Here is a 25,284-nt window from a genome sequence, read left to right as displayed (position 1 = left end):
CCATGTGGAAATAAAGCTGGGTGAGGCCATTTGAGCTCTGGACTGCTATGGCTTTTCCCGCACGTTTTGGGGGAACTGTGCTCATGAACATGGTGAACCTCAGCATTCACTGAGCCAGGCTGGCCTGGAGATGGCCCTGGAGCCTCTCATTCTCACCCTTCTTTTTTTTTTTTTTTAATTTATTTAAAAAAAATTTTTTTAACGTTTATTCATTTTTTGAGAGACAGGGAGAGACAGAGCGTGAGTGGGGGAGGAGCAGAGAGAGAGGGAGACACAGAATCTGAAGCAGGCTCCAGGCTCTGGACTGACAGCACAGAGCCTGACACGGGGCTCAAACTCACAAACACTGAGATCATGACCTGAGCCAAAGTCAGACGCTCAACCGACTGAGCCACAAGATACAACTCCAGACCCCCACCTCATCCTCAACCTTCTCCACGTCACATGAGACCCAGTTTGCCATATCACTGTATTATGCTTGCCCCTCACCACTGCTCATGATCCTCCATAAGATGGCCATGTGTACCCAGGGGAGTCGCTCAGAACAGCCCACATGACTCCAGAGCCTTGGTCAGTAATGGCACCCCTTCCAAAGGCCCTTGTTACTGGGCCAGGAACTTGTGCCACACAAAGAATCATTCTGTCATCTCACCAAGGAATCAGGAGACACCACCCAAGGAATGTGTCAGGTTGGCAGTAAAAAAAGAAAAACTTGGGGTGCCTGAGTGGCTCAGTCAGTTGAGCATCCATCTTCGGCTCAGGTCATGGTCTTGCATTCATAGGTTTGAGCCCCACATCAGGCTTTGTGCTGACAGCTCAGAGCCTGGGGCCTGCTTCGGATTCTGTGTCTCCCTCTCTCTCTGCCCCTCCCCTGTTCATGCTCTGTCTCTCAAAAAATAAAATAAAAACGTTTAAAAAATTAAAGAAATTAAAAAGAAAAACTCAAGCAAGATGCACAGCTCCCTGTGGGAGGCTTTCCAGTCTCTCCCTGCCACAGTCTCATCAGAATCAGATCCATGTGCTGGAAACAACACACAGCAGTCCTGAGCATAGAGTGTGCACTGAGCACATGCCACTGCCACTGTGGTGAAGGAAGTTTCCTTCTCTCTTCCTGCTTGGCCAGGGAGATTCTCTGGAACTGGATTAGGCACCGTGCCGGTTTAGCACTAAAATCTCAGCTGCAACAAAACCCTGCTCTTGACCGCTCTGACAGTTTCGGCATAGATTTCTTATTAGTTGTTTGGGTTTTGTTTTGTTTTGTTTTTTTACTCTCTCCCTTTTGACACTTTTCTTTTCTGAGAGCCAAACCAAACACACTGGGCTGGCTGGCTGGCCTGTCTGTGTCTGAGATTCCCAGAACTGTGCTGCTGTTCTGATGGATCCCTTTGGCAAAGAGGGAAATTTTTCTCCATTTTGATAATGACAGACCCCTAATATTAATGTCTCTATTCACATCACTTAACAGATTTGTAAGAGATAATGTGAGATAACTACCAAATCAACTTAGGCAGCCATATTAAAATTCTGCCTCAGTGGAAAATATGGTTATTTGTTTATAACACTCTACACTTTCTCAAGCCTCAAGTTTTACCTCAACAAGTCTTTGGACTGGTAAAGCCTTGTGGAGACCAACCTATCCATCTCTTTGCCTCAGGAGTGTGCTTCATGTGAGCACTCCACCCAGATGGGTAACTGGGTTACTCTTTTTCTTTTCAGCTTTACTGAGGTATAACTGAAAAAATTGTAAGATGTTTAAAGTGTACAATGTAATGACTTGATATACCTATACATTGTGAAAGGATTTCCCCCCTTTGAGCTAATTAACATCCATCACCTCACATATCTACTGTTTTTTAAGTCCTACTCTTTTAGCAAATTTCAATTATACAATACGGTGTTACCAACTGTAGGCTTATTCTTTGAGGGGATGATACATCACAGTTCCTTTGATGTTCCAGGAACATTTTTACACTAAAGATGACATCCCATTCTCTTTTATCAGAGACCAATCAGACCAATGTAAATCTCCTATTGGGTTTCCTGGGGGGGCTTTCTATTTCCACTCTTACCTTTTACAGTCACATCTTCTTTTTTCTCGTCCTACTCTTTCTCTGTTCACTCCCTTCACTTGCACAGAGAAGGCATAACACCTATATCAAGATACAGTCTTGTAGGAAAGTTGGTAACCTGAGAGGTTCTTACAGGCACAGAATACCACATAGAAAAAACTCAAATTATCTCAGCCAGGGAAGAATGCTTTAGGCAGGAAAGCAGCAGCCAGCATTTTTGAGGTGTCTAGACGTAAGTAGCTTAGAAATTAAAATGTTAGTGACATCTGCAAATACAAACTAGAGTTAGAGTTATCAGAAAGCAAAAGTTTGTGCTGGTTTATGTACACATAACTTTCTAAATCTGGATTGCTACATCCATTGTACTTGCCCAGTTCCAGCTCCTGCTCTGTGTAAGGAGATTAATTTAGAGTGGCAGGTGTTAGCAACAAGTGTTTGGTCCCTTAGATTGCCACTGACCCTAATTCATTTTACCTGGGCTACTTGACCTCTCACTTGTTGCCTTTCACAAAATCATGACTCATTCTAACTTTGAAAAGAATAATAAACAACAGTGAGCAATATGACAACTCTTAGATGTCTGATAGTTAGCTAGCAAGACCAAATTTCTCGTAGGATTTTCCTCTGAGGCAGGGGAGACTTCCTCTTTTCTATGGAGACCTTGTGCATCTGGAGACAGTAGAGTTTGATCCTCTAGCTACTCAGTGGTTGGGCTTGAAGGATGATGCATAAGTGTTCCTGAGGTAGACATTTCTGTCAATCTAAATTATACTGGCCACTTTATCCCCTTAGGCTGTAGTTGTCTTACTTACAAGGTTAGAGAATTGAACTGCTGGGGGTTAGTGTAGGAACCTAAGTTTTATGCTTTGTATTAATATAGGCTCCTTAAAAATCTTAACTCTTTATTTCCTTCAAAGTTGGGGAACTGCCAGGGTAGAACTGCAGAATTTGCAGAGCTGTAGCTAAGAAAGAGAGCAGCTTTTTAGTTGCTTTGTTTTTGTTTTCTTTTTAACCTTTGAAAACTAAAGGTAAAAATACATGATGATATTACACTGAAAAATCTAGCTACCCCAAGGCAAACGGCATGCATTCATTTAATCAATATTTAGGGAGCATCTCATATGTGCCAGGCATAACGTGCTCTTGAAAGTACTAGAAAATAGTAGGGTGTAATTTATGATTTTCTTGCTCTGAAAGGCTTAAGTACCTGGAGTTCCCTCCTACCTTGATGCTTCTGTCGTAAGGGAATGATAGGAGGAAGTTCCTTTAGTGATACAAAACCAAAGGAATCTTGGGGAGATCACTTTGGAATATCACACTGGTTCAGGAGTGGAATTTTGAGTTTGGATGATGTATATGCAGGTCCCCTGGCTGGAATGGAGCTAAACTCGTATTTTTATTATGCCATTTTGTTTAAGATTAGTCATGGAGGAGCAGCAGCATCTGTTTACTTTGGGCCTAAGCAGCAAAAGCCTTTTTTTCCTATGAGAACAAAATCAGATATTGCCTGACAAAGGAGTTCATTACAAGTTAGGGAGAAGGAGAAGGCCCAGTAGCAACCTCATGGTCATTACCACTTCCACTCAGCATTACACAGAGCCTAGGGCTGTGGTAGCAGTTGCTTTAGGTTCTAACATGACAAGCAACTGGGGTGGGTGGAGACTTTAGGAAGAAAACTGGGAGATTTAGGCTGCAAGCTCAGACTTGGAATACCAGGGAAGAGAAGGTTTTGGAGTTGGTCTTTTTTTTTTTTTTTTTTAATTTATTTATTTTTGAGAAACAGAGTGAGACAAAGCATGAGTGGGGGAGGGGCAGAGAGAAAAGGAGACACAGAATCTGAAGCAGGCTCCAGGCTCTGAGCAAGCAGTCAGCACAGAGCTTGATGCGGGGCTCGAACCCACAAACTGTGAGATCATGACCTGAGCTGAAGTCGGACGCTCAACCGACTGAGCCACCCAGGCACCCCTGGAGTTGGTCTTAATCTGTGGGAAATAATCATAGGACAAATACTTAAAGAACAACTTTAGTTTTCCCTGTTACTAAATGCTAGAGGGATTCTACAGAGTGAAAAGTGGCCAGATACCTCTAGAAAAGTAAATAACTAGGCAAGAAATACCCACCGTGTGCTCAGATCCCTCTGACCACATACATTTTGTATTTTATGAATAGATATTATGGCAAAATGCATTTCATTTTAGGGGCACCTGGGTGGCTCAGTTGGTTAAGCATTTGACTCAAATTCAGCTCAGGTTATGATCTCCTGGTTTGTGAGTTTTAACCCCACATCGGACTGTGCACTGGCAGCACAGAGTCTGCTTGGGATTCTCTCTCTCCCTCTCTCTCTACCCCTCCCCCTACCCCCGTGCATGCACTTGCTCGCACATGCTCTCTCTCTCACAAAATGAATAAACTTAAAAAAAAAAAAAAAAGATGCCAAAACAGTGAAGGACTCTTTTAAAAAATGTGTTTCATTTTATTCTCATTTCTCAAAAATCCAACCTCAGAAGTTATTTCATGTCTTCATATCACCTAAGTAGATGTAGTTGAACAGCCTGCTGATTTGGGCTGGGGGACTCTAGCCCAGATCTGGCCAGGGTGGAGGACTGTTTCAGCTTGATCCATCACCGCTGAAAGGCTCCAATTATCATGCCGGTGACCAGCTCAGACCTCATGGCCCATGCATCCTGAGACCTAGCTGTTAAAAACCTCAAGTTCAGATTCTTGTCTGCTTAAACCAAACTAAGCATCTCTGTATAATTTTCTGCCCACCACAAAGCTATCTCCGGAAAGGAATTAATCTGAGTCACTGCCAACCACAACTGAATTTATTCAGTTACCTCTCTTGTAACCATCCCTTCTGTATATCCATCCATACGTCCTTTTCTTTCACTTCATCCCCTATGACTGTGAATAGAGCTGTTTACCTTGAAATGAGGCTATTTTCTCTCCTTTAAGACTGTCAAATTAGTGAGTTTGTTAGCTCTCCCTATGCCTTTACTTGGCTGTGGAGAGATAGGGTAGTTATTCTGAAATCATGACCTGTGCTGAGCAGGGGCAACTTCCCTGAACAAATCTGCCCATCCCTCAGCTGCACTTCTGTTTCTCCATCTAGTCCAGCTATGTTCCTTATTATTCTTCATACCATCAGCTCTGTTCTCCTACAGAGAACAGTCCTAACATTGAAGGCAGAAAGGGAACTCGGTTGGTTTCCCTTACAGCTAGGCTTTCATAAGAATATTTTTGGTGGGTGTGAGGTTGTAGAACATCATCTCTGACAAACCTCATTCTGAGCTTCCACTGCCTGCTGGTCCCCTGAGCAGTGGTGGAGGCTGAAGCATTCTCTCCTTCCCTTGTGTTCACACACTTCCAGCTTGTGTTGCTTCGAGCATTCAGATTGAGTTGCTTTTGCGTTTGTGATTCTTGGCTCGAGTCCCTCTAGAAATCATATTACTACTCTGAGTTCAGGGAGGGCTGGAATAGCTACTAGGAACAGAATACATTATAATAACATTCAGCAGACAAAGCCAGAAAATTCTTGCCAGAGACCACCTTAGTATCCTTTACTTGGCCCATACTCCATCTTTTGAGAACTTTAAACAAAGTGAGATGCTACAGTATATGGTTTATGTGCCCTGCTATAAGGTCTGTATCATCACACAGTCTTGATTTTGAGATGCTTCACATTTTATCTTAAAAATCTCTTTGAGGGGCACCTGGGTGGCTCAGTCAGTTAAGCGCCTGACTCTTGGCTTCGGCTCAGGTCATGATCTCATGGTTCATAGGTTCAAGCCCCGCGTTGGGCCTGATGCCAGTGCAAAGTCTGCTTGGGATTCTTTCTCCCTCTCTCTCTGCCACTCCCCTGTTAGCACACTCTCTAAACAAATAAACAAACAAACAAACTTAGAGAAAAAAAACTCTTTGGAAAGTTATCAGTGTCCCCCTCCCCCATCCAGGATTAGCATGCATTCCTTCCGTCTATACATACACCAGTCGTTTCTCAATTGCTAGTTATGTGCAGGGTATTTTGCTAGGCAGCATTGATATGTAAAAAAGAATCCATCAAGGAGTTTGAAGAAGAGCTGGGGAATTAAATAGCCAATTCTTGAAACTCAAGACAAAATTAATACTTCAGCAATATTTACCTCTGAAGAGAACAGAGAAGAACAGCAATATTTACCTCTACCTTCATAGAGAGAAGAGCCAGTTGAGCTCAATCATAAAGAATGAGTAAGACAGGGAAGAGAGGTGTGTAGGAGGGAAGATTATCCACATTCTAGAATGAGGGAACCACATCAAAGTAAAAGCAAAGACAAGAGCATATACCAGGAGGCTATTTGCACGTGGCAAGGCTATAACAGAGGATGAAATTGGGACAGTAGGATGGAGCCAGACTGTGGTTGCCATGCCAGAGAGACTGGCCTCTGTTTTGTAGGTAGGAAATCATTTAAGACGTTGGAAGAGGAGTAGGGAACCTAATCCAACATGTTTTTAGAAAGAGTGCTCTTAAAACCAGGGTTGATGTGCATGTGATGCTATTACAATAAGCAAAAGATCTAGGATAAGATAGCTTGTGTTGGGGTAGTGACCGTGAGATCAGCAAGGAAGAAACTAAACCAAAAGAAACATAGCCTGGAAAGGGCGTTAACAGGAATTTCCCAGAAGAAGAAAAGGCCAATAAATATATTTATGAATGTTTTGCCTCAATTTTTGGCTTCGCTATAAATGAAAAGAATTACAAAGAACTGCAAATGAAAATAGCCCTGTCATATCTGCAAGATCAGGGTGTGTGTGTGTGTGTGTGCATGTGTGTTGCCCCAGTATATTGAGTAGGTGGGGAAATGAGCACCCATATTTGTTGTCTGTGGGCTGAATATTAGTTCAGCTCTTCTGGAACAGTTTGGTAAGATGTCAAAAGCTTTAAAGAGGTGTATACCCTTTGATCCAGGAATTTAAAGAAAACGATCATAAATACGCAAAGACTTATGTACTAGCAAACTCAACATGTCACTATTTATAAAAAGAAAAAATTGAAAACAAACTAAATTTCTAATAATGGAATTATTTAAATTAAAATACATCAATAAATTTGATTACAATATGACCCATTTAAAAATTGTGTTTTAGGAGCACCTGGGTGGCTCAGTTGGTTGAGTGTCTGACTTCAGCTCAGGTCATGGCTTGGGGGTTTGAGCCCTGCGTCAGGCTCTGTGCTAATAGTTTAGAGCCTGGAGCCTGCTTTGGATTCTGTGTCTTCCTCTCTCTCTGTCCCTCCCTTGCTCACACTCTGTCTCTCTCTGTCTCTCAAAAATAAATATTTTTTTAAAATTTTTAATAAAAATACAAACTGTATTTTAGAAGAATTTATAATGACATGAAAAACTCCTTGTAGTAATTATTAAGTGAAAACAACAGTTTACTAAACAGTATGAACAGTACGAGTTGATGTATAAGTGGAACATTCACAAAGAAGTATTTATTAAGCATTTGAAAAATAGTCAAATTCAGGAGAGAAGGGAATTAGAATTATGTTGACATACCCTGATAATCCTTAAATTTAGGTCACATGAGGGTTCGTTTACTGTTTTCTTTTGTGTATGTGTGAAATTTTCTATGCTTAAAGTTGAACAAAACCCACAAAAACTTACCCCAAAAGAAATCATAAAATGGGCAAAGGAAGTAGATTGTGTCAATGCACTAAAGCACTTAGAATAATACCTGGTCCACAATAAATGTCCAGTAAGTTAGTTGCTGTTATTATTACCACTTTATAAATAAAGCTCAAGGAAAACAGTCTAAGCAGAGGACAAAAGACGAAGAACAGAGGAACGTCCCCTAAAACTCAGGTTTTGCATGTGTGGGAGGAAGCAGAAAGAAGAGGAACAGCAGCAAGACAGACAAGAAATATAGGGACAGGCAGAGAAGAGCCAGAAAGTCAAGTGGGAGAGAGATTTTAGAAGGAGGTGTTATCAGAACAAGTATCACAGAGGAGTTCAAGGATAAGACAGTTAAGACCACTGGATTGTGCTGTTAGGTAATCCTTGAGGTTTGGTTTGTTTGTTTTTTTATAACATGCATACAGAAACTACACAAATCATAAGTATGCAGCTCAATGAGTTTTTACACACTCCTATAATGAACACCTGAAAAAGCAGAAAGTTACCAGCACCTCAGAAATCTCTTGTCATGCCGCTACTCCACCCTCCACGGGTAACCTGACTTCTAACACTTCATTTTGCCTGTTTTTTAATTTTATATACCTGGAATCACAGATTATGTGTCTAGCTTCTTTCATTCAATGTCATGTTTATGAAATGTGTCTATTATGATATACATATACGTTCATTCTCATTGCTGTATGATATTCCATTGTATGAATGAATATACCACAATTTATCACCTAGTTGTTGGTGGGCATTGAGGTTATTCCCAGATTTGGGCTGTTTTTCTGGGTCCCCTTGTCTGTTCCATTGGTCTGTTTGCCTGTTCTTGTGCCAATAGCAAGCTATGCTAATAACAGTAACATAGTTCATGTTCTTACACTTTGTTGTTTGAGATTGCTTTGGCTCTTCTTGGTTCTTTGCATTTCCACTTACGCCTTGAATTAGCTTGTCAGTTTACATGCACACATGCCAGAGTGTTTTATTTGGATTGAATTGAATCTGTAGATTAGTTTGGGCAGAATTAATTCTTTATACTATTGAGTCTTCTGATCCATGATCATATTGTATTCCTCCATTTAAGATATCTTTTATCTCTGTAAATAATGTTTTACAGTTTTCAGTGTGGGAGTCTTAGCTTAGTAACTTTTGAGAGAGCAGTTTCAGTGAATAGCAAAAACTAAATTCTTAGATGCTAAGGAGGAAAATAGGAAACAGAGGTAGCAAATATAGACTGTTCTTTTGAGATGTTTGGTAGTGAAAGAAAGAGAAAAATTGGGACTAGCTTGTGAGGGAAGCAGATTCCAAAGGTCATTTCAGGATGAGAGCGCCCTCTGAAGCCATGGTGAAAGACCAGGGGAGAAGGAGATTGGAAACACAGAGTTAATTGAAGGGACAGGGTCATAGAAGGGTGGCTACAGGGTACCTGGAAAATAGATTAGGAACAAGGAGTGTTGTGAGGTTGTTTTGAGGTGTAGTGTGTTTCATGTCTGCATTACCTTAGTAACAATTTCCTCAGACTCACTGGTTGCTTATTCAGTGAATGGTACTAACCCATCATGAGTGCTGTGCTCTTGGTCACTAATGGCCCCAGACCCCATTCAGAATGTTTGGAGCAGCAAGACTTGTTGCCCTCATAGTCATCCCTAATCCACATTTTCAAATCCCTATTTCATTGAGCAAAGCATGTTATTTTATATTTTCTCATACCTATTCATCTATTACTACAATAATCTCTTCCTTCAGAGTATCTTCATCAAATTAAGGTTTAGTAGAATTGGGTTTTTCCACTCAATCTTGAGGTACCCAAGAGACTTGAGGAAGATTTTGTAGTGATATTTTATATATGGAGGGAAACGAGGGTGCTGAGATAAGGGATTTAATGCTTAAGTTGCAGCGGGAGCTTGCGGGATTCGTGGGAACAAATCTACTTTGCAGCTTTGTAGAAATTATTTTACGTTGGAAGTGTTTTCAAGTTTGTTGTTTGGTTTAGATGCAAAGCTTTCAATATGTACACAGAAAATTGCATCTTTCTATCTAGAGAGGGCATCGTGCAAACTTAGGTGCTGCATATAATTATGGTGTTTTAAGAAAGTAAACCAAGAAGACAGTATTTTTCACCTCAGTACTTGCAGTGGTGGAATTAGCCTGCCAATATTAGAAAGTAGAGAATAGGAAATAGAAGATCTTGTTGGATTACTCAGTCTTAATATCCACTAAGTTTGGATATGTAACTTTAACAAGGAAAGGAAAGAGGGGAGGGGAAAAGATTTAATTCCTAGCAGCTAGGGTGTAATAAGAATTTACGTTAAACCCCAAATATTACATGTTTGTACTTTTTGGGAAATTCTTTTCTGATGTTAAATCTAAAGGGGCCTTCTTTGGGGAGGAGGTGAGAGTTGAATAGGCAGGCATAGGGGCAGGGTGTGGGCAGGGGTAGAGGGAACAAGAAGAGTGAGATATCTGGTAAATTATACTTCAGAAGCTAGAACACACTTTTCCCAATTTATCCATAGGACCCACTACATACTGATACCGTATAAAAACTTCCTTTTTTAAACATGTGATGTGTATGCTAAAGAAATATTTTAAAATAACAAGGTACTAATATATTTCAAGATTTGTTTTCACACCTGTGCTGTATAACACATCTGTCTACATTTTTAGTTTGATGGCTTCACATTGCCTTTCTTTCCTAAGTGGTCTTTTTTTTCTCTCACACATTCCTGTACTCCTTTGACTTCAGAATGACTAAAGCTTTGCATTTCGAAGTCAAAATAAAAAGCCTCATTTTAAATGTAATTCAGGTTTCACACAAAAAATTGATCTTTGAGATTTTTTTCAAGACAGGAAATTTTAGCATATATTGGATCAAGTGCCAATAAACTCTCTCCCTGCTCAGCCATGCCCACATCTAATACTGCTTTCAGATAAAATGCAAACCATGCATAATCCCTGGAGAATAGAGAAAGCTCCACCAGATGGAAAGCAACTCCAGCTAATGAAGGAACACTTCCTTCTCTAAACTCTTTTTTTCCTTCTCTGAACTATTTGATTCTTCTGATCCTCTTTTTAAACACCTTTTTCCAGGCAAACCATTCATTAGCCCTTGGAAAAAGCATAGCCTATAGTCTGCCTCTGGTTTTTTTTTCCCGCTAATCTTTTTCTACCACTTCTACTTATGTTTTCTCCTCCACTGCTCAACCACTCCTCCAGCTTCTTGTGTACACCCTCCTGACATTTGTAGGTAATAATCGCATTCCCTTCGCTTAGTCTTCAGTTAGTTCAGGTCTACTACTTAGTTCTAATCCTGCCCCATAAAATGATCCTTTCAGCTTCTTAGTCATGCCTGCCATTTTCCTTTGAACTCATTCCAGTTTGTCTCCATTTTTCTGGTAATAAGGTGCCTGAAATGGAACGCAGTGCCCTAGGTGTGGCTTCACTGAAACCATGTAAATAGAGTGAGGGTCCTCTGAGGGATAGTGCCCAAGCCTAGCCAGCCCAAGGACCTTTTGTCACCTTCAAAGAACTGGTACTGCTTCTGTCGAGACCCAGTAATTCCTGTATTCCTGAACTTCAGTGAACAGCCAAGTGCATTTCCTCCTCTGTGCCTCTGTGAATAGTTCATACGATTTCTCCAGACCCTCTTTCCTGCCCTCATCTCAACATCCACGCTCTTCAAGAAACTTCCTCTTCCTTCTCTCCTTTTTTTCTGTCTTTGCAGTTTTATTTTGCTGTAATTCACAAACCATGCAATTCACCTATTTAAAGTATACAATTCAATAGGTTTAGTACATTCTCAGAATTGGACAACTGTCACCACATCAATTGTCAAACATTTTCATCATTCTAAAAAGAAACCCATATTTATTAGCAATCACTCCCAATTACCCCATCCCACCCCAGCCTTAGGCAGCCACTAATCTACTTTCTGACTCTGGATTTGCCTATTCTGGACATTTCATAAAAATGGAATCATACAGTATGTGGTCTTCTGTTGACTGGCTTATTTGACTCAGCATAGTGTTTTCATGGTTCATGTTATATACCATGTATCAGAACTAAATTCCTTTTCATTGGCAAAACAATCAATACTTTTTGAATGAATATTTTATACATTTCTATTTGCCCCTTTTCAGTCTTGGAATATCAGAATTATATGTTTAAGAACACATGCAGCTTTGAATATTTATATTATATCTTTTTATCCAAATTTCTTATAAAATTGATGCTGCTTGTGGTATTAAATAATACAGAAGTATATAGAGTAAACAAAATTAATTAAAGACCTAAATCTGAGACCTAAAACTGTAAAAATGCTAGGAGAAAACACAGGCAGTAATTTCTTTGGATTTTTGCCTTAGCAACATTTTTCTAGATTTGTCTCCTCAGGCAAGGGAAATAACAGCAAAAATAAACTATTGGGATTACACCAAAATAAAAAGCTTTTGCACAATGAAGGAAACCGTCAACAAAACAAAAAGGTAATCTACTGAATAGGAGAAAATATTTGCAAAGGATACATCCAGTAAGAGGTTAATATCCAAAATATATAAAGAACTTGTACAACTCAACACCAAAATAATTAACTAATTAATTAATTAATTAATTAAAATCTTATTAAAAATGGGCAGAGGACTAGACATTTTTCCAGAGAAGACATACAGGTGACCAACAGACATATGAAAAGGTGTTCAACATCACTGATCATTAGGGAAATGCAAATCAAAACCATGATGAGGTATCACCTCATACCTGTCAGAATGGTTAGAATCAAAAAGATAAGAAGTAACAAGTGTTGATGAGGCTATGGGGAAAAGAAGACCCTTGTGCACTCTTGGAAGTAATGTAATTGGTACAACGTGGAAACCAGTGTGGAGACTCCTCAAAAAAATTAAAAATAAAAACACCATATGATTCAGTAATTCTACTAATGGCTGTTTACCCAAAGAAAATGAAAATACTAATTTGAAAAGATACATTCTTCCCTATGTTTATTCCAGCTTTACTTACCATAGCCAAATTATGGAAGCAATCCAAGTGTCTGTCAATAGATGAACTGATAAAGAAGATGTGATATGTGAGAGAGGGAGGGAGGAAGGGAGAGACGTATCTACACATACACATATATACAATGGAATATTACTCAACCGTAAAAAAGGAATGAAATCTTGCCATTTGCAACAATATGGATGGACCTAGAGGGCATTATGCTAAGTGAAATAAGTCAGAGAAAGACAAACACCATATGATTTCACTTATATGTGGAATCTAAAAAACAAAACAATTGAATAAACAAATAAAAAGCATAAACAGACCTATAAATACAGACAACAAACTGGTGGTTTTCAGAGAGGATGGGGATGGGTGACTGAGCAAAATGGATGAAGAGGAGTGGGAGATACAGGCTTTCAGTTATGGAATGAATAAGTCATGAGGATAAAAGGTACAGCATAGGAGAATATAGTCAGTGGTATAGTGATAGTGTTGTAATGGTGACAGATGGTAGCCACACTTGTGGTGAGCATAGCATAACATATAGGTATGTTCAGTCACTCTGTTGTACACCTGAAACTAATGTAATATTGTGTGTCAACTGTAATTTAAAAAAAAAAAAGTATAGAGAGTAAAATTGAAAGTCCTTCCATCCCTTAGCAGTATCAAAGTACCCACTTCCCCAAATCTATATCAACACGGATTGTTAACAGTCTTTTGCTAGTGTGATAGGGGGAACAAAACTCTATCTTGTTTAATTTGTATCTCTTTAACTACTCATTAGTAATTATTAATACTCAGTGAGGTTGTGTATTTTTTATGTGCTTATTAGCCATTTGTTTTTCTTCAATGAGTTTTTTTGTTCATATCCTCTGCCCATTTTTCTATTATTAGGCTTCATAATACATTGATCCCAATCCTTTGTCTTTTTTTCCTTTATTTATTTTAATTTATGTTGAGGTATATTCTCTCTATACCCTCTTTGTTGAGAGTTGTTATAAATGGATGTTGAATTTTATCAAATCCTTTTTCTACATCTGTTGGGATGATCATATGACTTTTGGCCTTCATGTTGTTACTGTAGTTTATCACATTTTACTGATTTGCAGATGTTGAAGCATCCTTGCATCCTTAGAATAAATCCCACTTGATCATGGTGTACATCCTTTTAATGTAGTATTAAATGCAGTTTGCTAATATTTTATTGAGGATCTTGTATCTATGTTCATCAGCAGTATTGGCCACAATTTTCTTTCTTTGTGGTATCTTTTCTGATTTTGGTATCAGAGTAATATTGGCTTTGTAAAATGAGTCTGGCACTGTCCCTCCTCTTCTATTTTTTGGAAGAGTTTGAGAAGGATTGGTATTAATTCTTCTTTAAATGTTCGATAGAATTCACCAGTGAAGTCATTTGGTCCTGGGCTTTTGTTTGTTGGGAGGTTTTTGATTACTGATTCAGTTCCCTTGCTAAAAATCTGTTACAATTTTTTATTTCTTCATGATTCAGTTATGTAGGTTGTATGTTTCTAGGAATTTATGCATTTCTTCTAGGTTGTCCAGTTTGTTGGCATATAATTTTTTATAGTAATCTTTTTTGATTCTTTGTCTTTCTCTGGTACAGGTTATAACATCTCATCTTTAATTTCCAATTTTGAGTTCTCTTACTTTTTTTCTTGGTAAATTTAGCTAAAGTTTGGTCTATCTTTTCAAAAAACCACCTCTTAGTTTCATTGATCTTTTCTATTGTCTTTTTAGTCTCTATTTCATTTCTATTGTTTTTTTAGTCTTTTTTGTTATTTTGTTCCTTCTGCTAACTTTGGGCTTAGTTCTTTTTCTAGTTCCTTGAGGTATAAAGTTAGGTTGTTTGAGATCTTTCTTGCTTCTTACTGTAGGCATCTGTCACTGAGTTTCCCTCTTAAGAACTGTTTTTACTGTAGCCCATAGATTTGGTATGTTGTATTTTCATTTTTGTCTCAAGTAATTTTTTTAAGTTTATTTATGTATTTTGAGAGAGTGCGAGCAGGGGAGGGGAGAAAGAGAGGGAAAGAGAGAGAATTCCAAGCAGGCTCTGCCCTGTCAGCACAGAGCCTGATGCAGGGTTCAAACCCACAAACCGTGAGATCATGACCTGAGCCAAAACCAAGAGTCAGACGCTTAACCAACTAATCCACCCAGACGCTCCTCAAGTAATTTTTGATTTCTTTCTTGGCCCTTTGGTTTTTCAGTCACATGTTGTTTAATCTCCAAATATTTGTGAATTTTCCTGTTTTCACTTTGTAACATTTCTAGTTTCATATCATTGTGGTTGGAAAACATGCTTGATGTGATTTCAGTCTTAAATGTATTAAGATTTGTTTTGTGGCTTTCATATGATCTATCCTGGAGAATGTTTTGTGTGTACATGAGAAGAATATGAATTCACAGTATAATTTTTAAATTTAGATCTTTAGGTAATTTCAAATTTATGTTTATGTATGATATGAGCAGGAATCTGACCACAACTGGGCCCAGTTGACCTAATACAGTTAATTGATTTCAAATGCCTCCTGATCATATTCTAAATCCCATTGATCTAATTTCATCAGTACAATACTCTTCTAATTCGTGGCTTTTTACAGTATGTTTTGTAATCTGGTAAGCCAGTCCACACATTGTTTTTCTTCCTTTAAAATATTTTCTTGGTTCCTGTTGTATATTTATACATAGGGATAAATTTTAGAATTAGTTATCAGGCTCTGAAAGAGCCTTTGGGATTTGGTCTGAAACGTATTTATAGTATATTTTTAGGTGAAAACAAAATCAGCTCACAAATAATCTATATACTATCATTGCCATTTTGTTTCTAAAATTACACGTGTGTCTGTGTGTGTGTGTGTGTGTGTGTGTAATAAAACAAAGTCTCAAAGAATATATGACAAAATATGTAGCAGTGGTTATCTCCTGATGCTAATATTACAGTTGATTTTTTTTTCTTGGTGTTTTTGTTTTAAAATTTTTCTACAATGCATACATAATACTTTTTGAATTAGAAAAAAAAACCTGAAAATTTTTAAACTAAAATGAATCCATTAAGTAACTTCGTGATTATCTGCTTAGCAGAAGCCAAATTAGAAAAATATTTCATAGGAAGTGACTATTTGACTTGTAGAGAGTGAAGTGCAGATACCCGACTCAGAATATAAATCAAAGATGTTCAGAATATTCCTAGGAAGGACTGAGATGGGAAACTGAGGCAATACAACCTCACAACCTCCTCTGTTACTTTGTGTGATTGACTTCAGTTCTGTTCAAGAGATTTGAGAATAGTGGCCTTTTCACCTAGCAGTATTTCTGGGTTATATTTTGTGCAGCTGTATTTAAAAGGCACTTTGCTTCTTTGGTTTCCCCATTTCAGAGATTCATATTCATATGACACAGTCAGACCTTGAGATGCGTCAAGACTTAGAGTAGTCTAAATCTGGTCCTTGCATGTCCTGGTATTCAGTCAACATTTAACAGAATAAAGATTGCAAAATCTGTTCCTAACTCTTTGATATATTTGAAGACGCAGCATGCTAATTCTTGGCTCACAGCATGTGGATTCTGTCAGCAGTGTAATTAAAAGTTGGTTCTTAAAAAAAAAAACAACTTGGTTCTATTTGCCTTTTAATCTACATGCTCTGTCTAGGTAATCTTACCTATTCAACAATAATTGTAACAACATCTAACATACAAAATTTTCTGTGTGTCAGGCATTGTACTGCAGTTTATATAAGTAGCTCATTCAGTCCTTAAAACAGGGGCACCTGGGTGGCTCAATCTATTGAGCTGTCAGCACAGAGCCCGCCGCGGGGCTCAAACCCACAAACCATGAGATCATGACCTGAGCCGAAGTCAGATGCTTAACCGACTGAGCCATCCAGGTGCCCCCGTGTTAGCCCTCCTTAACTCTCACCTGGGCTTGCCACAAAACTTCTTTTAGCTTAGTGTTCCCTCCACTCAGGCTAACGTGTTTTTATCTTCACAGGTCTCTTCTAAAAAAATGAAGCTGACCATGTTACTACACTGTTTGAAAACTCTTGGACTTCCTTTTTGTGGGTGTTTCTTTCTTTGTTTTTTAACCAGATTCAATCTGAACTCCTTAGCTTTACAAACAGTGTGGCCCTGTCTGTGTCCTCATCTTCATTGTCTTTCTTTTATTTATTTTTAATTATTTTATTTTAATTTTATTTTTTTAATTTACATCCAAATTAGTTAGCATAATCAGCTTCATTTTGTCACTCTCTGCCCAGCCGCCTTACCTTATGCTCTAGCCATGCTGAGAAGCTCCCTCTTCCCCAAGGTCCCACGCCCTTTCTTAGCCCTACACACCTGCCCTTGTTTCATGTGCTTGAAAGCCTCTTCTGCCTTTGACCTCCCAGCAAACTCCCGCTCAGCCTTCAAGATTCACACCACATATTGCCTTCAGTAGCATCTTCTCACACTCCTCCAGGATGCAAACAGCCCTATTATGCCTTCCACTACAGTGCATGTCTGAGCCTCGGCCATGGCCCCTACCATCCTGTGTTGTAATGATCTGTTTGTGTGTTTTCTTCCATTAACCCAAGTGGATCTTCAGGGAAAAGACCAGATCTGTTCCATCTTTCACCAAGTAGTAGGCCCTCAATAAATGTTGTTTTAATGCTTGAAGGAATGTCCAAGAGAGTGTTTGAAACAACAGGAAGTTAGAATTATATTTCTAAGCATCTTAAATGTTTCTCAAAATAATCTCTTTAGCTATATGAGCAGATAGTCTAATGTACTGAACAAAAGTGGTATATAGCAAATGGGGAAAGTCTTTTAAATTATAAGTTTCCCTAGGATGAGAACCATTACACAAGATTAAGATCCTACCTGAGGTCATGCATGTATCCCTTTCCCCATCCTGGACAGAGGTGTGACATTGGGACACAGTGGAGAGAATGTTCCACCTGGAATGAGGGGACTGGAGCTGGGGCTCCAGCTCCGCAGATTACTGGTGAACTAGTCACACCTTCACGAACAAACACTTGATGTTAACGTTTACACTTTCCTGGTTGTTAACGTTGATGCAGGAAGACTTCACATAGAAAGTGCCTCTCTTTTTTTTTTTTTTTTTTAATTTTCGGCTTTATTAAGGTTTAATTGACAAAATTGTGATCTATTAAGTGCAGATGTTGATTTGATAGACATTGTGAAGATTCCCACAGTCGAGGTAATACATCTGTCATCTCACATACTTCCTTTTTTCCCCTTATGAGAACACTTAAGTTCTACTCTCTTAGCAAATTTAATTCTACAGTATGATGTTATCAACTGTAGTCATCGTATTATACATTAGATCCTCAGACCTTATTCATGTTATAACTGAAAGTTTGTGCCCTTTTACCAACCTGCTCCATCTCCCCCACCCCCCAGCCCTTGATAGCAACCTGTGAGTTTGACTTTTTCCCCCCAGGTCCCACTTATAAGTGATACCATGCAGTATCTGCCTTTCTGTCTGGTTTATTTCACTTAGCACAAGGCCCTCCAGGTTCATCCATGTTGTTGGAAATGCAGTTTCTTTATTCATGGACAGTAATTCTTAACCCAGTGCAAACAGGGTAATTTTATTTTATCTGAAATCCATCTTTTCTTTCCCTTTCAGCTTCAGAATGAGCTAGAAAAAGGTGAACGGGACAATGCAGAACTGCAGGAGTTTGCCAATGCCATTCTCCAGCAGATAGCAGATCATTGCCCCGACATCCTGGAGCAAGTGGTCAATGCATTGGAAGAGTCATCCTGACCCTGCTTTATGGGGAGTAGCCAGCCCAGCAGCCTGCTATAGTAAATCCAGGTGCCAAGAAAGAAGAGCTGGAAGGAACAGGCTCCCAGGAGCTTCTGGCACCCAACAAACACTACAAACTGTATCCCATCTTGGTTGGTCCTTCAAGTATGATTCCAGCATCCTTTCTACAGCTCTCATCTTAACTCTGCCTTTCTACTTTGGATATTGTCTCTACACTAATTTTCTTGATGTCCAGGGTAGGTAAGTGGCCAAGTTTCCATGAAGAACTGCCATCTGGTCATCAACAGTGGAGGACTGTGGAAGCTGGTGGTTCTGCCCTTACAGTGGGACATGGAGTAGGTAGCCTGTTTACCCTCTGTCCTTGACATGAGAACTAAATCTGGAATCTCCTTGGAGTTCAACATATTGAAAGAAACTTCCCAATGGACCAGAGAGCTGAGTGTTCTAATATCACAACAGGTGCTTTCTCCTAAAAGGGTTAAAAAAAAAAAAATCTTAAAAAGAGAGAGGGGGAAAAGAGAGAACAGGGACAAAGAGAAACTGACTCTTCTTACTGTTTCTTTTGCTCACTTTCACATGTAATGTTTTATGCAGGGGAGCTGCAAGCAGGCCTCATGAGGGCTTAGTGAACACTAATACCAAAAGTTTGGAGTCTTCACCCAGTCCTGTCTGTCTCACATCCTTGCTCTTCTCAACCAGTTAATAAGAAGATGGTGTGAACAGTTCTCCCCCGATCCCTCTTGTTTAAGACCTTTGACCTTATTATACTTAATCTGTCAGATTATACGTCTCAGTCTGAAAGAGAAGAGGGGTTTGACACGAACCTTGCCATCAACCACCTGCTGCTCTGCTTCTGTAGAAGATGACCGCTCCTTGGGCCCAGGCTGGTTTCTCCTAAACATCTCCCTCATCAGCATTCTAGTCCCCTGAGCCCCTAAAGAATGCTTCTGCCTTCCCACCATCCATGTTCTATGTATGCTCTTGCGGCCCAGCGGTTGCTGAAGTTTATGACCCACCTTCTACCCTTTTAGCTTTACTCTTGATGTGCACTCCCATAACCATAGCCTCGTGCATTGTCTGGAACCTCCCTTCTGGCACAAATGAATGTTTCTCATCCCACACACATTCCTTCCTCCATTCTTTCATTCAAATAGTATGTATGAAATGCCTACTATGTGCAAGTCACTGTTAGGTACCCATCCTTGAAAAAAAGTCTCTTTTTAGTGAGGGAGAAATGTAAAGGACTCTGAGACATACCTTGTTTGAGTCAAAGCAGTAAAAGGTATACCTATCTTCTCCCTACTCCTTCTGAGTAGAAGTTATCTTTTTCATAAAAAAATCTTTTACAGATTAGCATTTCTCACTATAATGTAATTGATGAGTTCAGGGGCAGGGAGCTGAGTCACTTACTTGCCTGCAGGATCTTATTTGGTGGTTCAGGATTTTTATTTGTCGTCGTTACCCTGCAAGAGTATAGTGTTTAGGGGGGCTGCAGTAGTAGATAGTGTTTTCTTCACACATCTGTGTACACCACGTGGAACCTGGCCAGCTCCATGTTGCGGATCAAAAAATTGACCCTAAAGTTGCAAATCAAGTTGAAGGTATTGGCATTTTGAGGGGCATTTTTCCCAGGCTTAGACAATGACAGTCATAAATAAATAATCAGGCACCAAGAAAGAGACCACTTAACCCAAATGTAGCCTTTAACCACCTCTCCAGCCAGACGCCCACCAGATACTCACATCTTCTGATAAGAGTTGCTGGGCTAAATGCTTTTGTCTTGCATTTTGTCCTTTCCCCCTCCCCAGTTACTCACCCAAAGAATGATGCTGCCTGTAAAGTCATCACAAGCCTTCAGTCCAGTATCTTCCCACCAGCAGCTCTTGACTGTCCCATTAACTTATATGGTCATATCTCCAGCTGCCCTGATTCCCTGCTGTAAAACAGCCTCTCCTATGAGAAGCTGTAGACTGTTTCTTATCGAAGGTTTAAGTGGACTCTGCTCATAAACTTCTTACTGAGATGCTTCCTGATAGCCAGGCTGGCCAGAAGCAGGGAAAGTGGGAGATGTAGGGGTAAGATAGTAAGTGGTGGTCGTTTGTGGTCAATCACCTCAATTCCATGTATTTATTGCACTGCCCATAAATCATGTAGATAGCCCCCAGTATTTTAAGCCTGGTGTATTAGCATCTCACTTTATCTACCATAATGCAAGGAACCGAGGTATGATAATAGCCTTCACAGGACTACGGCAGAACAGAGAAGGCAGGAGAAGAGGCCATCCACAAAGAAGTGGCCTGGTTCTGGCTGACTGTTCTCTAGCAGCTTTGGCAAGGGAAGGCATCAGCAGGTCTCCCTGGGTCCTGCTCATTCTGTCTTTGCTGTCAAATACAATACCTGTCACTTTTGCCCACTCGGTGCATGACTCTCACTGCACTTCCTTTCTTCCCCTTTTCATTTCAAGCCTTCTTGTTGCTTCTTCTCCAAAACTTTATTGAAGTCCTCTGGACAAATACTTCTAGTAAGAAAAATATCTGGGGCAAATATTATCTGTGTGGTCTCTGTGAACCGTAGCAGGGATCTCCTTGATTTCTCTTGGGTGGTCATTCTAGCATCTCAAATGGTTCTGGGGACTGTTTGGTTCTAGATGAAAGTAGGTTCTGGCTAAACTTTAGTAGTGAACGTGACCTGACTGTATGTTATAGGGACAAAATTAATACAGTGTCCAGCACTTAGAGTATCTTCTTGAGTTGAGATAACTCATTGAGCCAACTTTTACTAAATGCACTATTCCCATCACACAAAGACTTATCATTGCATGACACTCTTCTGATGTTCATGGTTTCACTAGGTCACTCAACTGCTGCCGAAGGTCTAGAGCCTTGAAAGCTCATTGCACATTGCCTATTATGTTCACCAAACTCATCCATTCCATTGGCAAGTCTAGTTACCCCTTAGCACCTAAAGATCTGTACCCCAAATCAAGGTCATCACGAAAGGGGACAAGATGAAGAAGAGTGAGTGGAATCCAATGTGGGGCTGAAGAAATACAATGTGATTTTCTCATCTTTTCATATACCTCTATTCCAGGTACTCATTGAGTTCTTGATGAAGTATCTGAATTGAGATTTACAAGGACTTGGATACTATTTGAAATGGAAAAGATTTTAAATAGGCTTTAATATATTAAGAAATATGAATGGGAATCCCTAAATCCATCTCAGCTCTAACCTTTAACCTAGTATCTTATAACCTAACAAAGATCAAAGTGCTTCCCTCTCTCTTCCTTACAGTTGGTCTTTAGAAATATTAGTGAAGCAAACTGGACCCAAGACTGCCTTTGGTGTCAGTAGTAGCAGTGGGACTTGACACCTTTTGTCAATAAAAGTCTGTTTGGTTTTCCACGGGAGCTCATTGGCTCACCCACTCCCCAGAGAGAAGAGGAAGTCATTACAAAGTTTTATTAGTCATCCCTCCCCTGTGACATTCAGGATTGGCATTTGGATTTGCTGCTGATCCCAGAACCATCCTGCCCTCCCCTTTGACCCCAGCAGTGAAGCATAGGCCCGCTGGCTCCCCTCTCGGGGGTTTTGAGGAAAGAGCAAATCAAGGAATATGTTGTCGCATAGAATGTGACCCTCACGTGGCACTTCCTAAGTTACCATGGGCCCTGTGTCAGCAATATCAGTAACTCCCACGTCTGCCTCCCCAGCCTCATGTCCCTCCTGCAGGAGTTCAGAACTGGAGAAGCAGGTAAGGAGACAGTAGATGTGGTGTGGATGCTACCCTTTGCAAGCCTGCAAGGCCGACCCCTCCATCACTGCCAGTCCCTGGGCTTCTCAGAACAGCGACTTGAACTGGTCAAAGACATGTTCTAAAAAGAATCTGGCATTTTCCCCACGCGGACTAGGGGAATGTTTGGGCAAAAACACACACACACATTACAGGGAAATCCTTCTGAACAAAATGGCTGTCTTTATTTACTCTTTTTAAGCAAAAACTGTTTCCAAACTTTTTAGTGTCAAAACTGTAACCAAGCATCTCCTGATTTCTTCCAACGTGTTTGGTGAGTGCTGTGACCCTATTGTAGGTATTTCTTCTGACTCTTTTGGGGGAAAGGTGGTTTTAGGGATTGATTTTGGGGGGAGCGGATTTTTGTCCCATCCCACCTCCTCTTTGTTTCTCTGCTTGTCGATATTGTCTGTGTGGCTCAGAGCATTGGGGCAGTTACATTGTGTCCATTGTTGAGATTATTAAGATATTAAAAAGTAGTTTGTAGAACTGAAAAGTTAAAGAGCTGTGTTTTTAAAAATGCAAAATGATATCATGTTAATAAAGGAATTCAAGCTATGGGGCAGCCCAACTCCTCCCCCTCCTCCCAAGTTGGCTTAGGTGGCACCTGGGCTAGCCACTTGGGAAACACGATGACCACACTCTAGGTAGGGGACTGCCTGAGCGAAAGAGATAACTGCTGCGTAAAAGGAATTGGAATCTGGGGCTCAGAGAGTCCCCACTGTGCCAGAGATTTCCTATACATCCTCAGGACCCCTGGGTAGAGGTTTCAAATTTTGTGACCCCATAACCACCCTCAAACCCACATTGGTCCCAGCTCAGTGTGCCTAATACTGTGTGGTAACCTAGGCTTGACTCGGAAGCGCCACACCCGGCAGCCCTGTACAGGCCACAGAACCTCTTTCCTGCCCACTTGGTGCTATATCATCCAGTGACTCATCCACTACAGGCCAAGCAGTGGCCAGCCTGGAGCCTGCAATCCAGGTGAATGAATTGTACTCAGATCTCAGTTCCTTCTGGCTTCAGTCCCTAGATTCCTTCCCCTTAAGCCTTTTAGACCCTACATCTCCCAGGCCCAGGCTGTCTCTCTTGGCCCTAGAGATGCCCTGATCAGGAAAGGACGGGAACCCTGCTGAAGCCAGAGCATTCGCCCCGGGCCAGAACAAGCGCTCTGAGCCCAGCCCTTCTTTCCACACCGCACCAGTATTGCATTCACGCTCCAATGCAGCCAGACCTACCTGAGGGCAACACACCATCCGTTCTGGCCTGTCTGCCCACGCAGGACTAGCCGACTAGCCCAGGAACCTGCTGAGCACACCGTGATGTCCAGGATGGGGACTCGGGGGTCTCTCTGGGACTCGCCCCCTCTGCTTTGGAAGAGGGGAGCTGCACTTTAGTGAGGAGCTGAGGAGCACTGGGCACTGACTCCTAGCTTGAGTTCCTTTTGGTGACAGTAGCAGCCACAATGATGGTGTCTGTGATGCAGATGCACCTGCTGCCTTCAACTGTGTGTGTGTGTGTGTGCGTGCGTGTGTGTTTGCGTGTGTGTGTGATGGCCAGAGTCATGTTACTGACAGGATAATGACATTACAAAGAAATTGTGTTATAGTCAACTTTGCCTTGATAATTATTGTAAACACTTTGTCCATTTTTTCTTTTTTATTCACAAACTAAATCCATCAGGAAATTATAAAGTTATTTAAAAATTGTGTGCTGTGTCTTTCTTTGAGTCTCATTCAGTCTGATTATCCAAGTGAGATTAGTCCTCAAATGCCAGAAAAGCAGGGAGAAGCCAGTGGTCTCCCAGAGATTAATGCTTTGGTAAGTAAGCCAAGAACCAGTGGGGCTCCAGGTTAAGGTGGGGCTGGAGGAGCCCAAGGCTGTCTCAGTCCTGAAGGGCCTGGCGGGGTGATGCCCCCAAATGAGTAGGCCTCCTTCAGGCTCCCATCTGAACTCTGGATTGGCAGCCCCTGAGTTCCTTTTTTTTTTTTTTTTTAATTAAAAAAAATTTTGTTTTAATGTTTATTTTTGGGAGTGAGAGAGAATGTGAGCGGGAGAGGCACAGAGAGAGAGGGAGACACAGAATCTGAAGCAGGCTCCAGGCTCAGCTGTCAGCACAGAGCCTGCCGTGGGGCTCTTAACCCATGAACCGCAAGATCATGACCTGAGCCGAAGGCAGATGCTCAACCAACTGAGCCACCCAGGAGCCCCCTGAATTGCTTTTCAAAGTCAATTTCCACCTTCCTTTCTCCCTTACATGCTAGGCCCTGAGCCAGTTTCCCCGTTCCGCATCTAACTGCGTTTCCAGAGCTTGTACTCAGGTGAAGGGGCAGCCATGGCATAGCTGAGGTGGTTTCATTCAGGACTGGGACTAAGGGGGCGCCCAGGCGGCTCCGTCAGTTGAGCGTCTGACTCTTGATTCTGGCTCAGGTCATGATCTCATGGTTCGTGGAATCAATCCCCCGAGTCAGGCTCTGTGCTGACAGAGGGGAGCCTACTGAGGATCTTTCTCATTCTCTCTCTCTCTCTCTCTCTCTCTCTCTCTCTCTCTCTCTCTCTCTTTCTCTTTCCCTCCCCTGCTCATGCTCACTTGCCCTCTCTAAATAAATGAACTTTTTTTTTTTAACTGGGACTCGGGCTTCACAGGGGTGCATCTGATGTATTAGCTCAGGGATGTGGGGTTTGTAGGAACCAACAGAAAGTGCCAATACCAAGAGTCAAGGAGCTAGAGAACCTGCGTTTGAAAATTCCCCAGCTTTGGTATTTGTCTTGGTCTTATGCTCAATAAGAAGTTGCTCTGGGGGACTTCTTTGTGAGAATTCGCTTTCTACTTAGCTCCGTTTCTGCGTCTACTCCAGAAGGGAATCAACCTGCTCGCTGCATGCACTCCCTCTCCCATGGAGACTGCTGCCCACTGTGCTATGGCACTTGGGAATTGGACAGGAGAGTCAGACGTCGCCCCTCCTGGCAGGTTCTCCCAGCACCT

At 40.9% G+C, this 25,284-nt stretch overlaps 1 protein-coding gene across 9 annotated transcripts in view; it reads left to right on the top strand.

The window, feature by feature from the left end:
• The window catches only part of ERC1 (ELKS/RAB6-interacting/CAST family member 1), a 523,992-nt gene extending 499,985 nt beyond the window's left edge, over positions 1-24,007 (top strand). For all 9 annotated transcript variants that reach the window (XM_078450206.2, XM_078450210.2, XM_078450204.2 and 6 more), the window contains one exon: positions 18,366-24,007. In XM_078450206.2, coding sequence (XP_078306332.1) covers positions 18,366-18,503 — 138 coding nt within the window. In that variant the 3' untranslated portion in view covers positions 18,504-24,007. The remainder of the gene's footprint in view (positions 1-18,365) is intronic.
• The last annotated feature ends 1,277 nt before the right edge of the window (positions 24,008-25,284 follow it).

This window comes from Panthera onca, chromosome B4 (assembly GCF_046562875.1).
Source record: "Panthera onca isolate mPanOnc1 chromosome B4, mPanOnc1 haplotype 2, whole genome shotgun sequence".
Lineage (NCBI taxonomy): Eukaryota > Metazoa > Chordata > Mammalia > Carnivora > Felidae > Panthera > Panthera onca.
The sequence above is the reverse complement of the archived record's forward strand: the minus strand, read 5'-3'. Positions and strand labels throughout refer to the sequence as shown.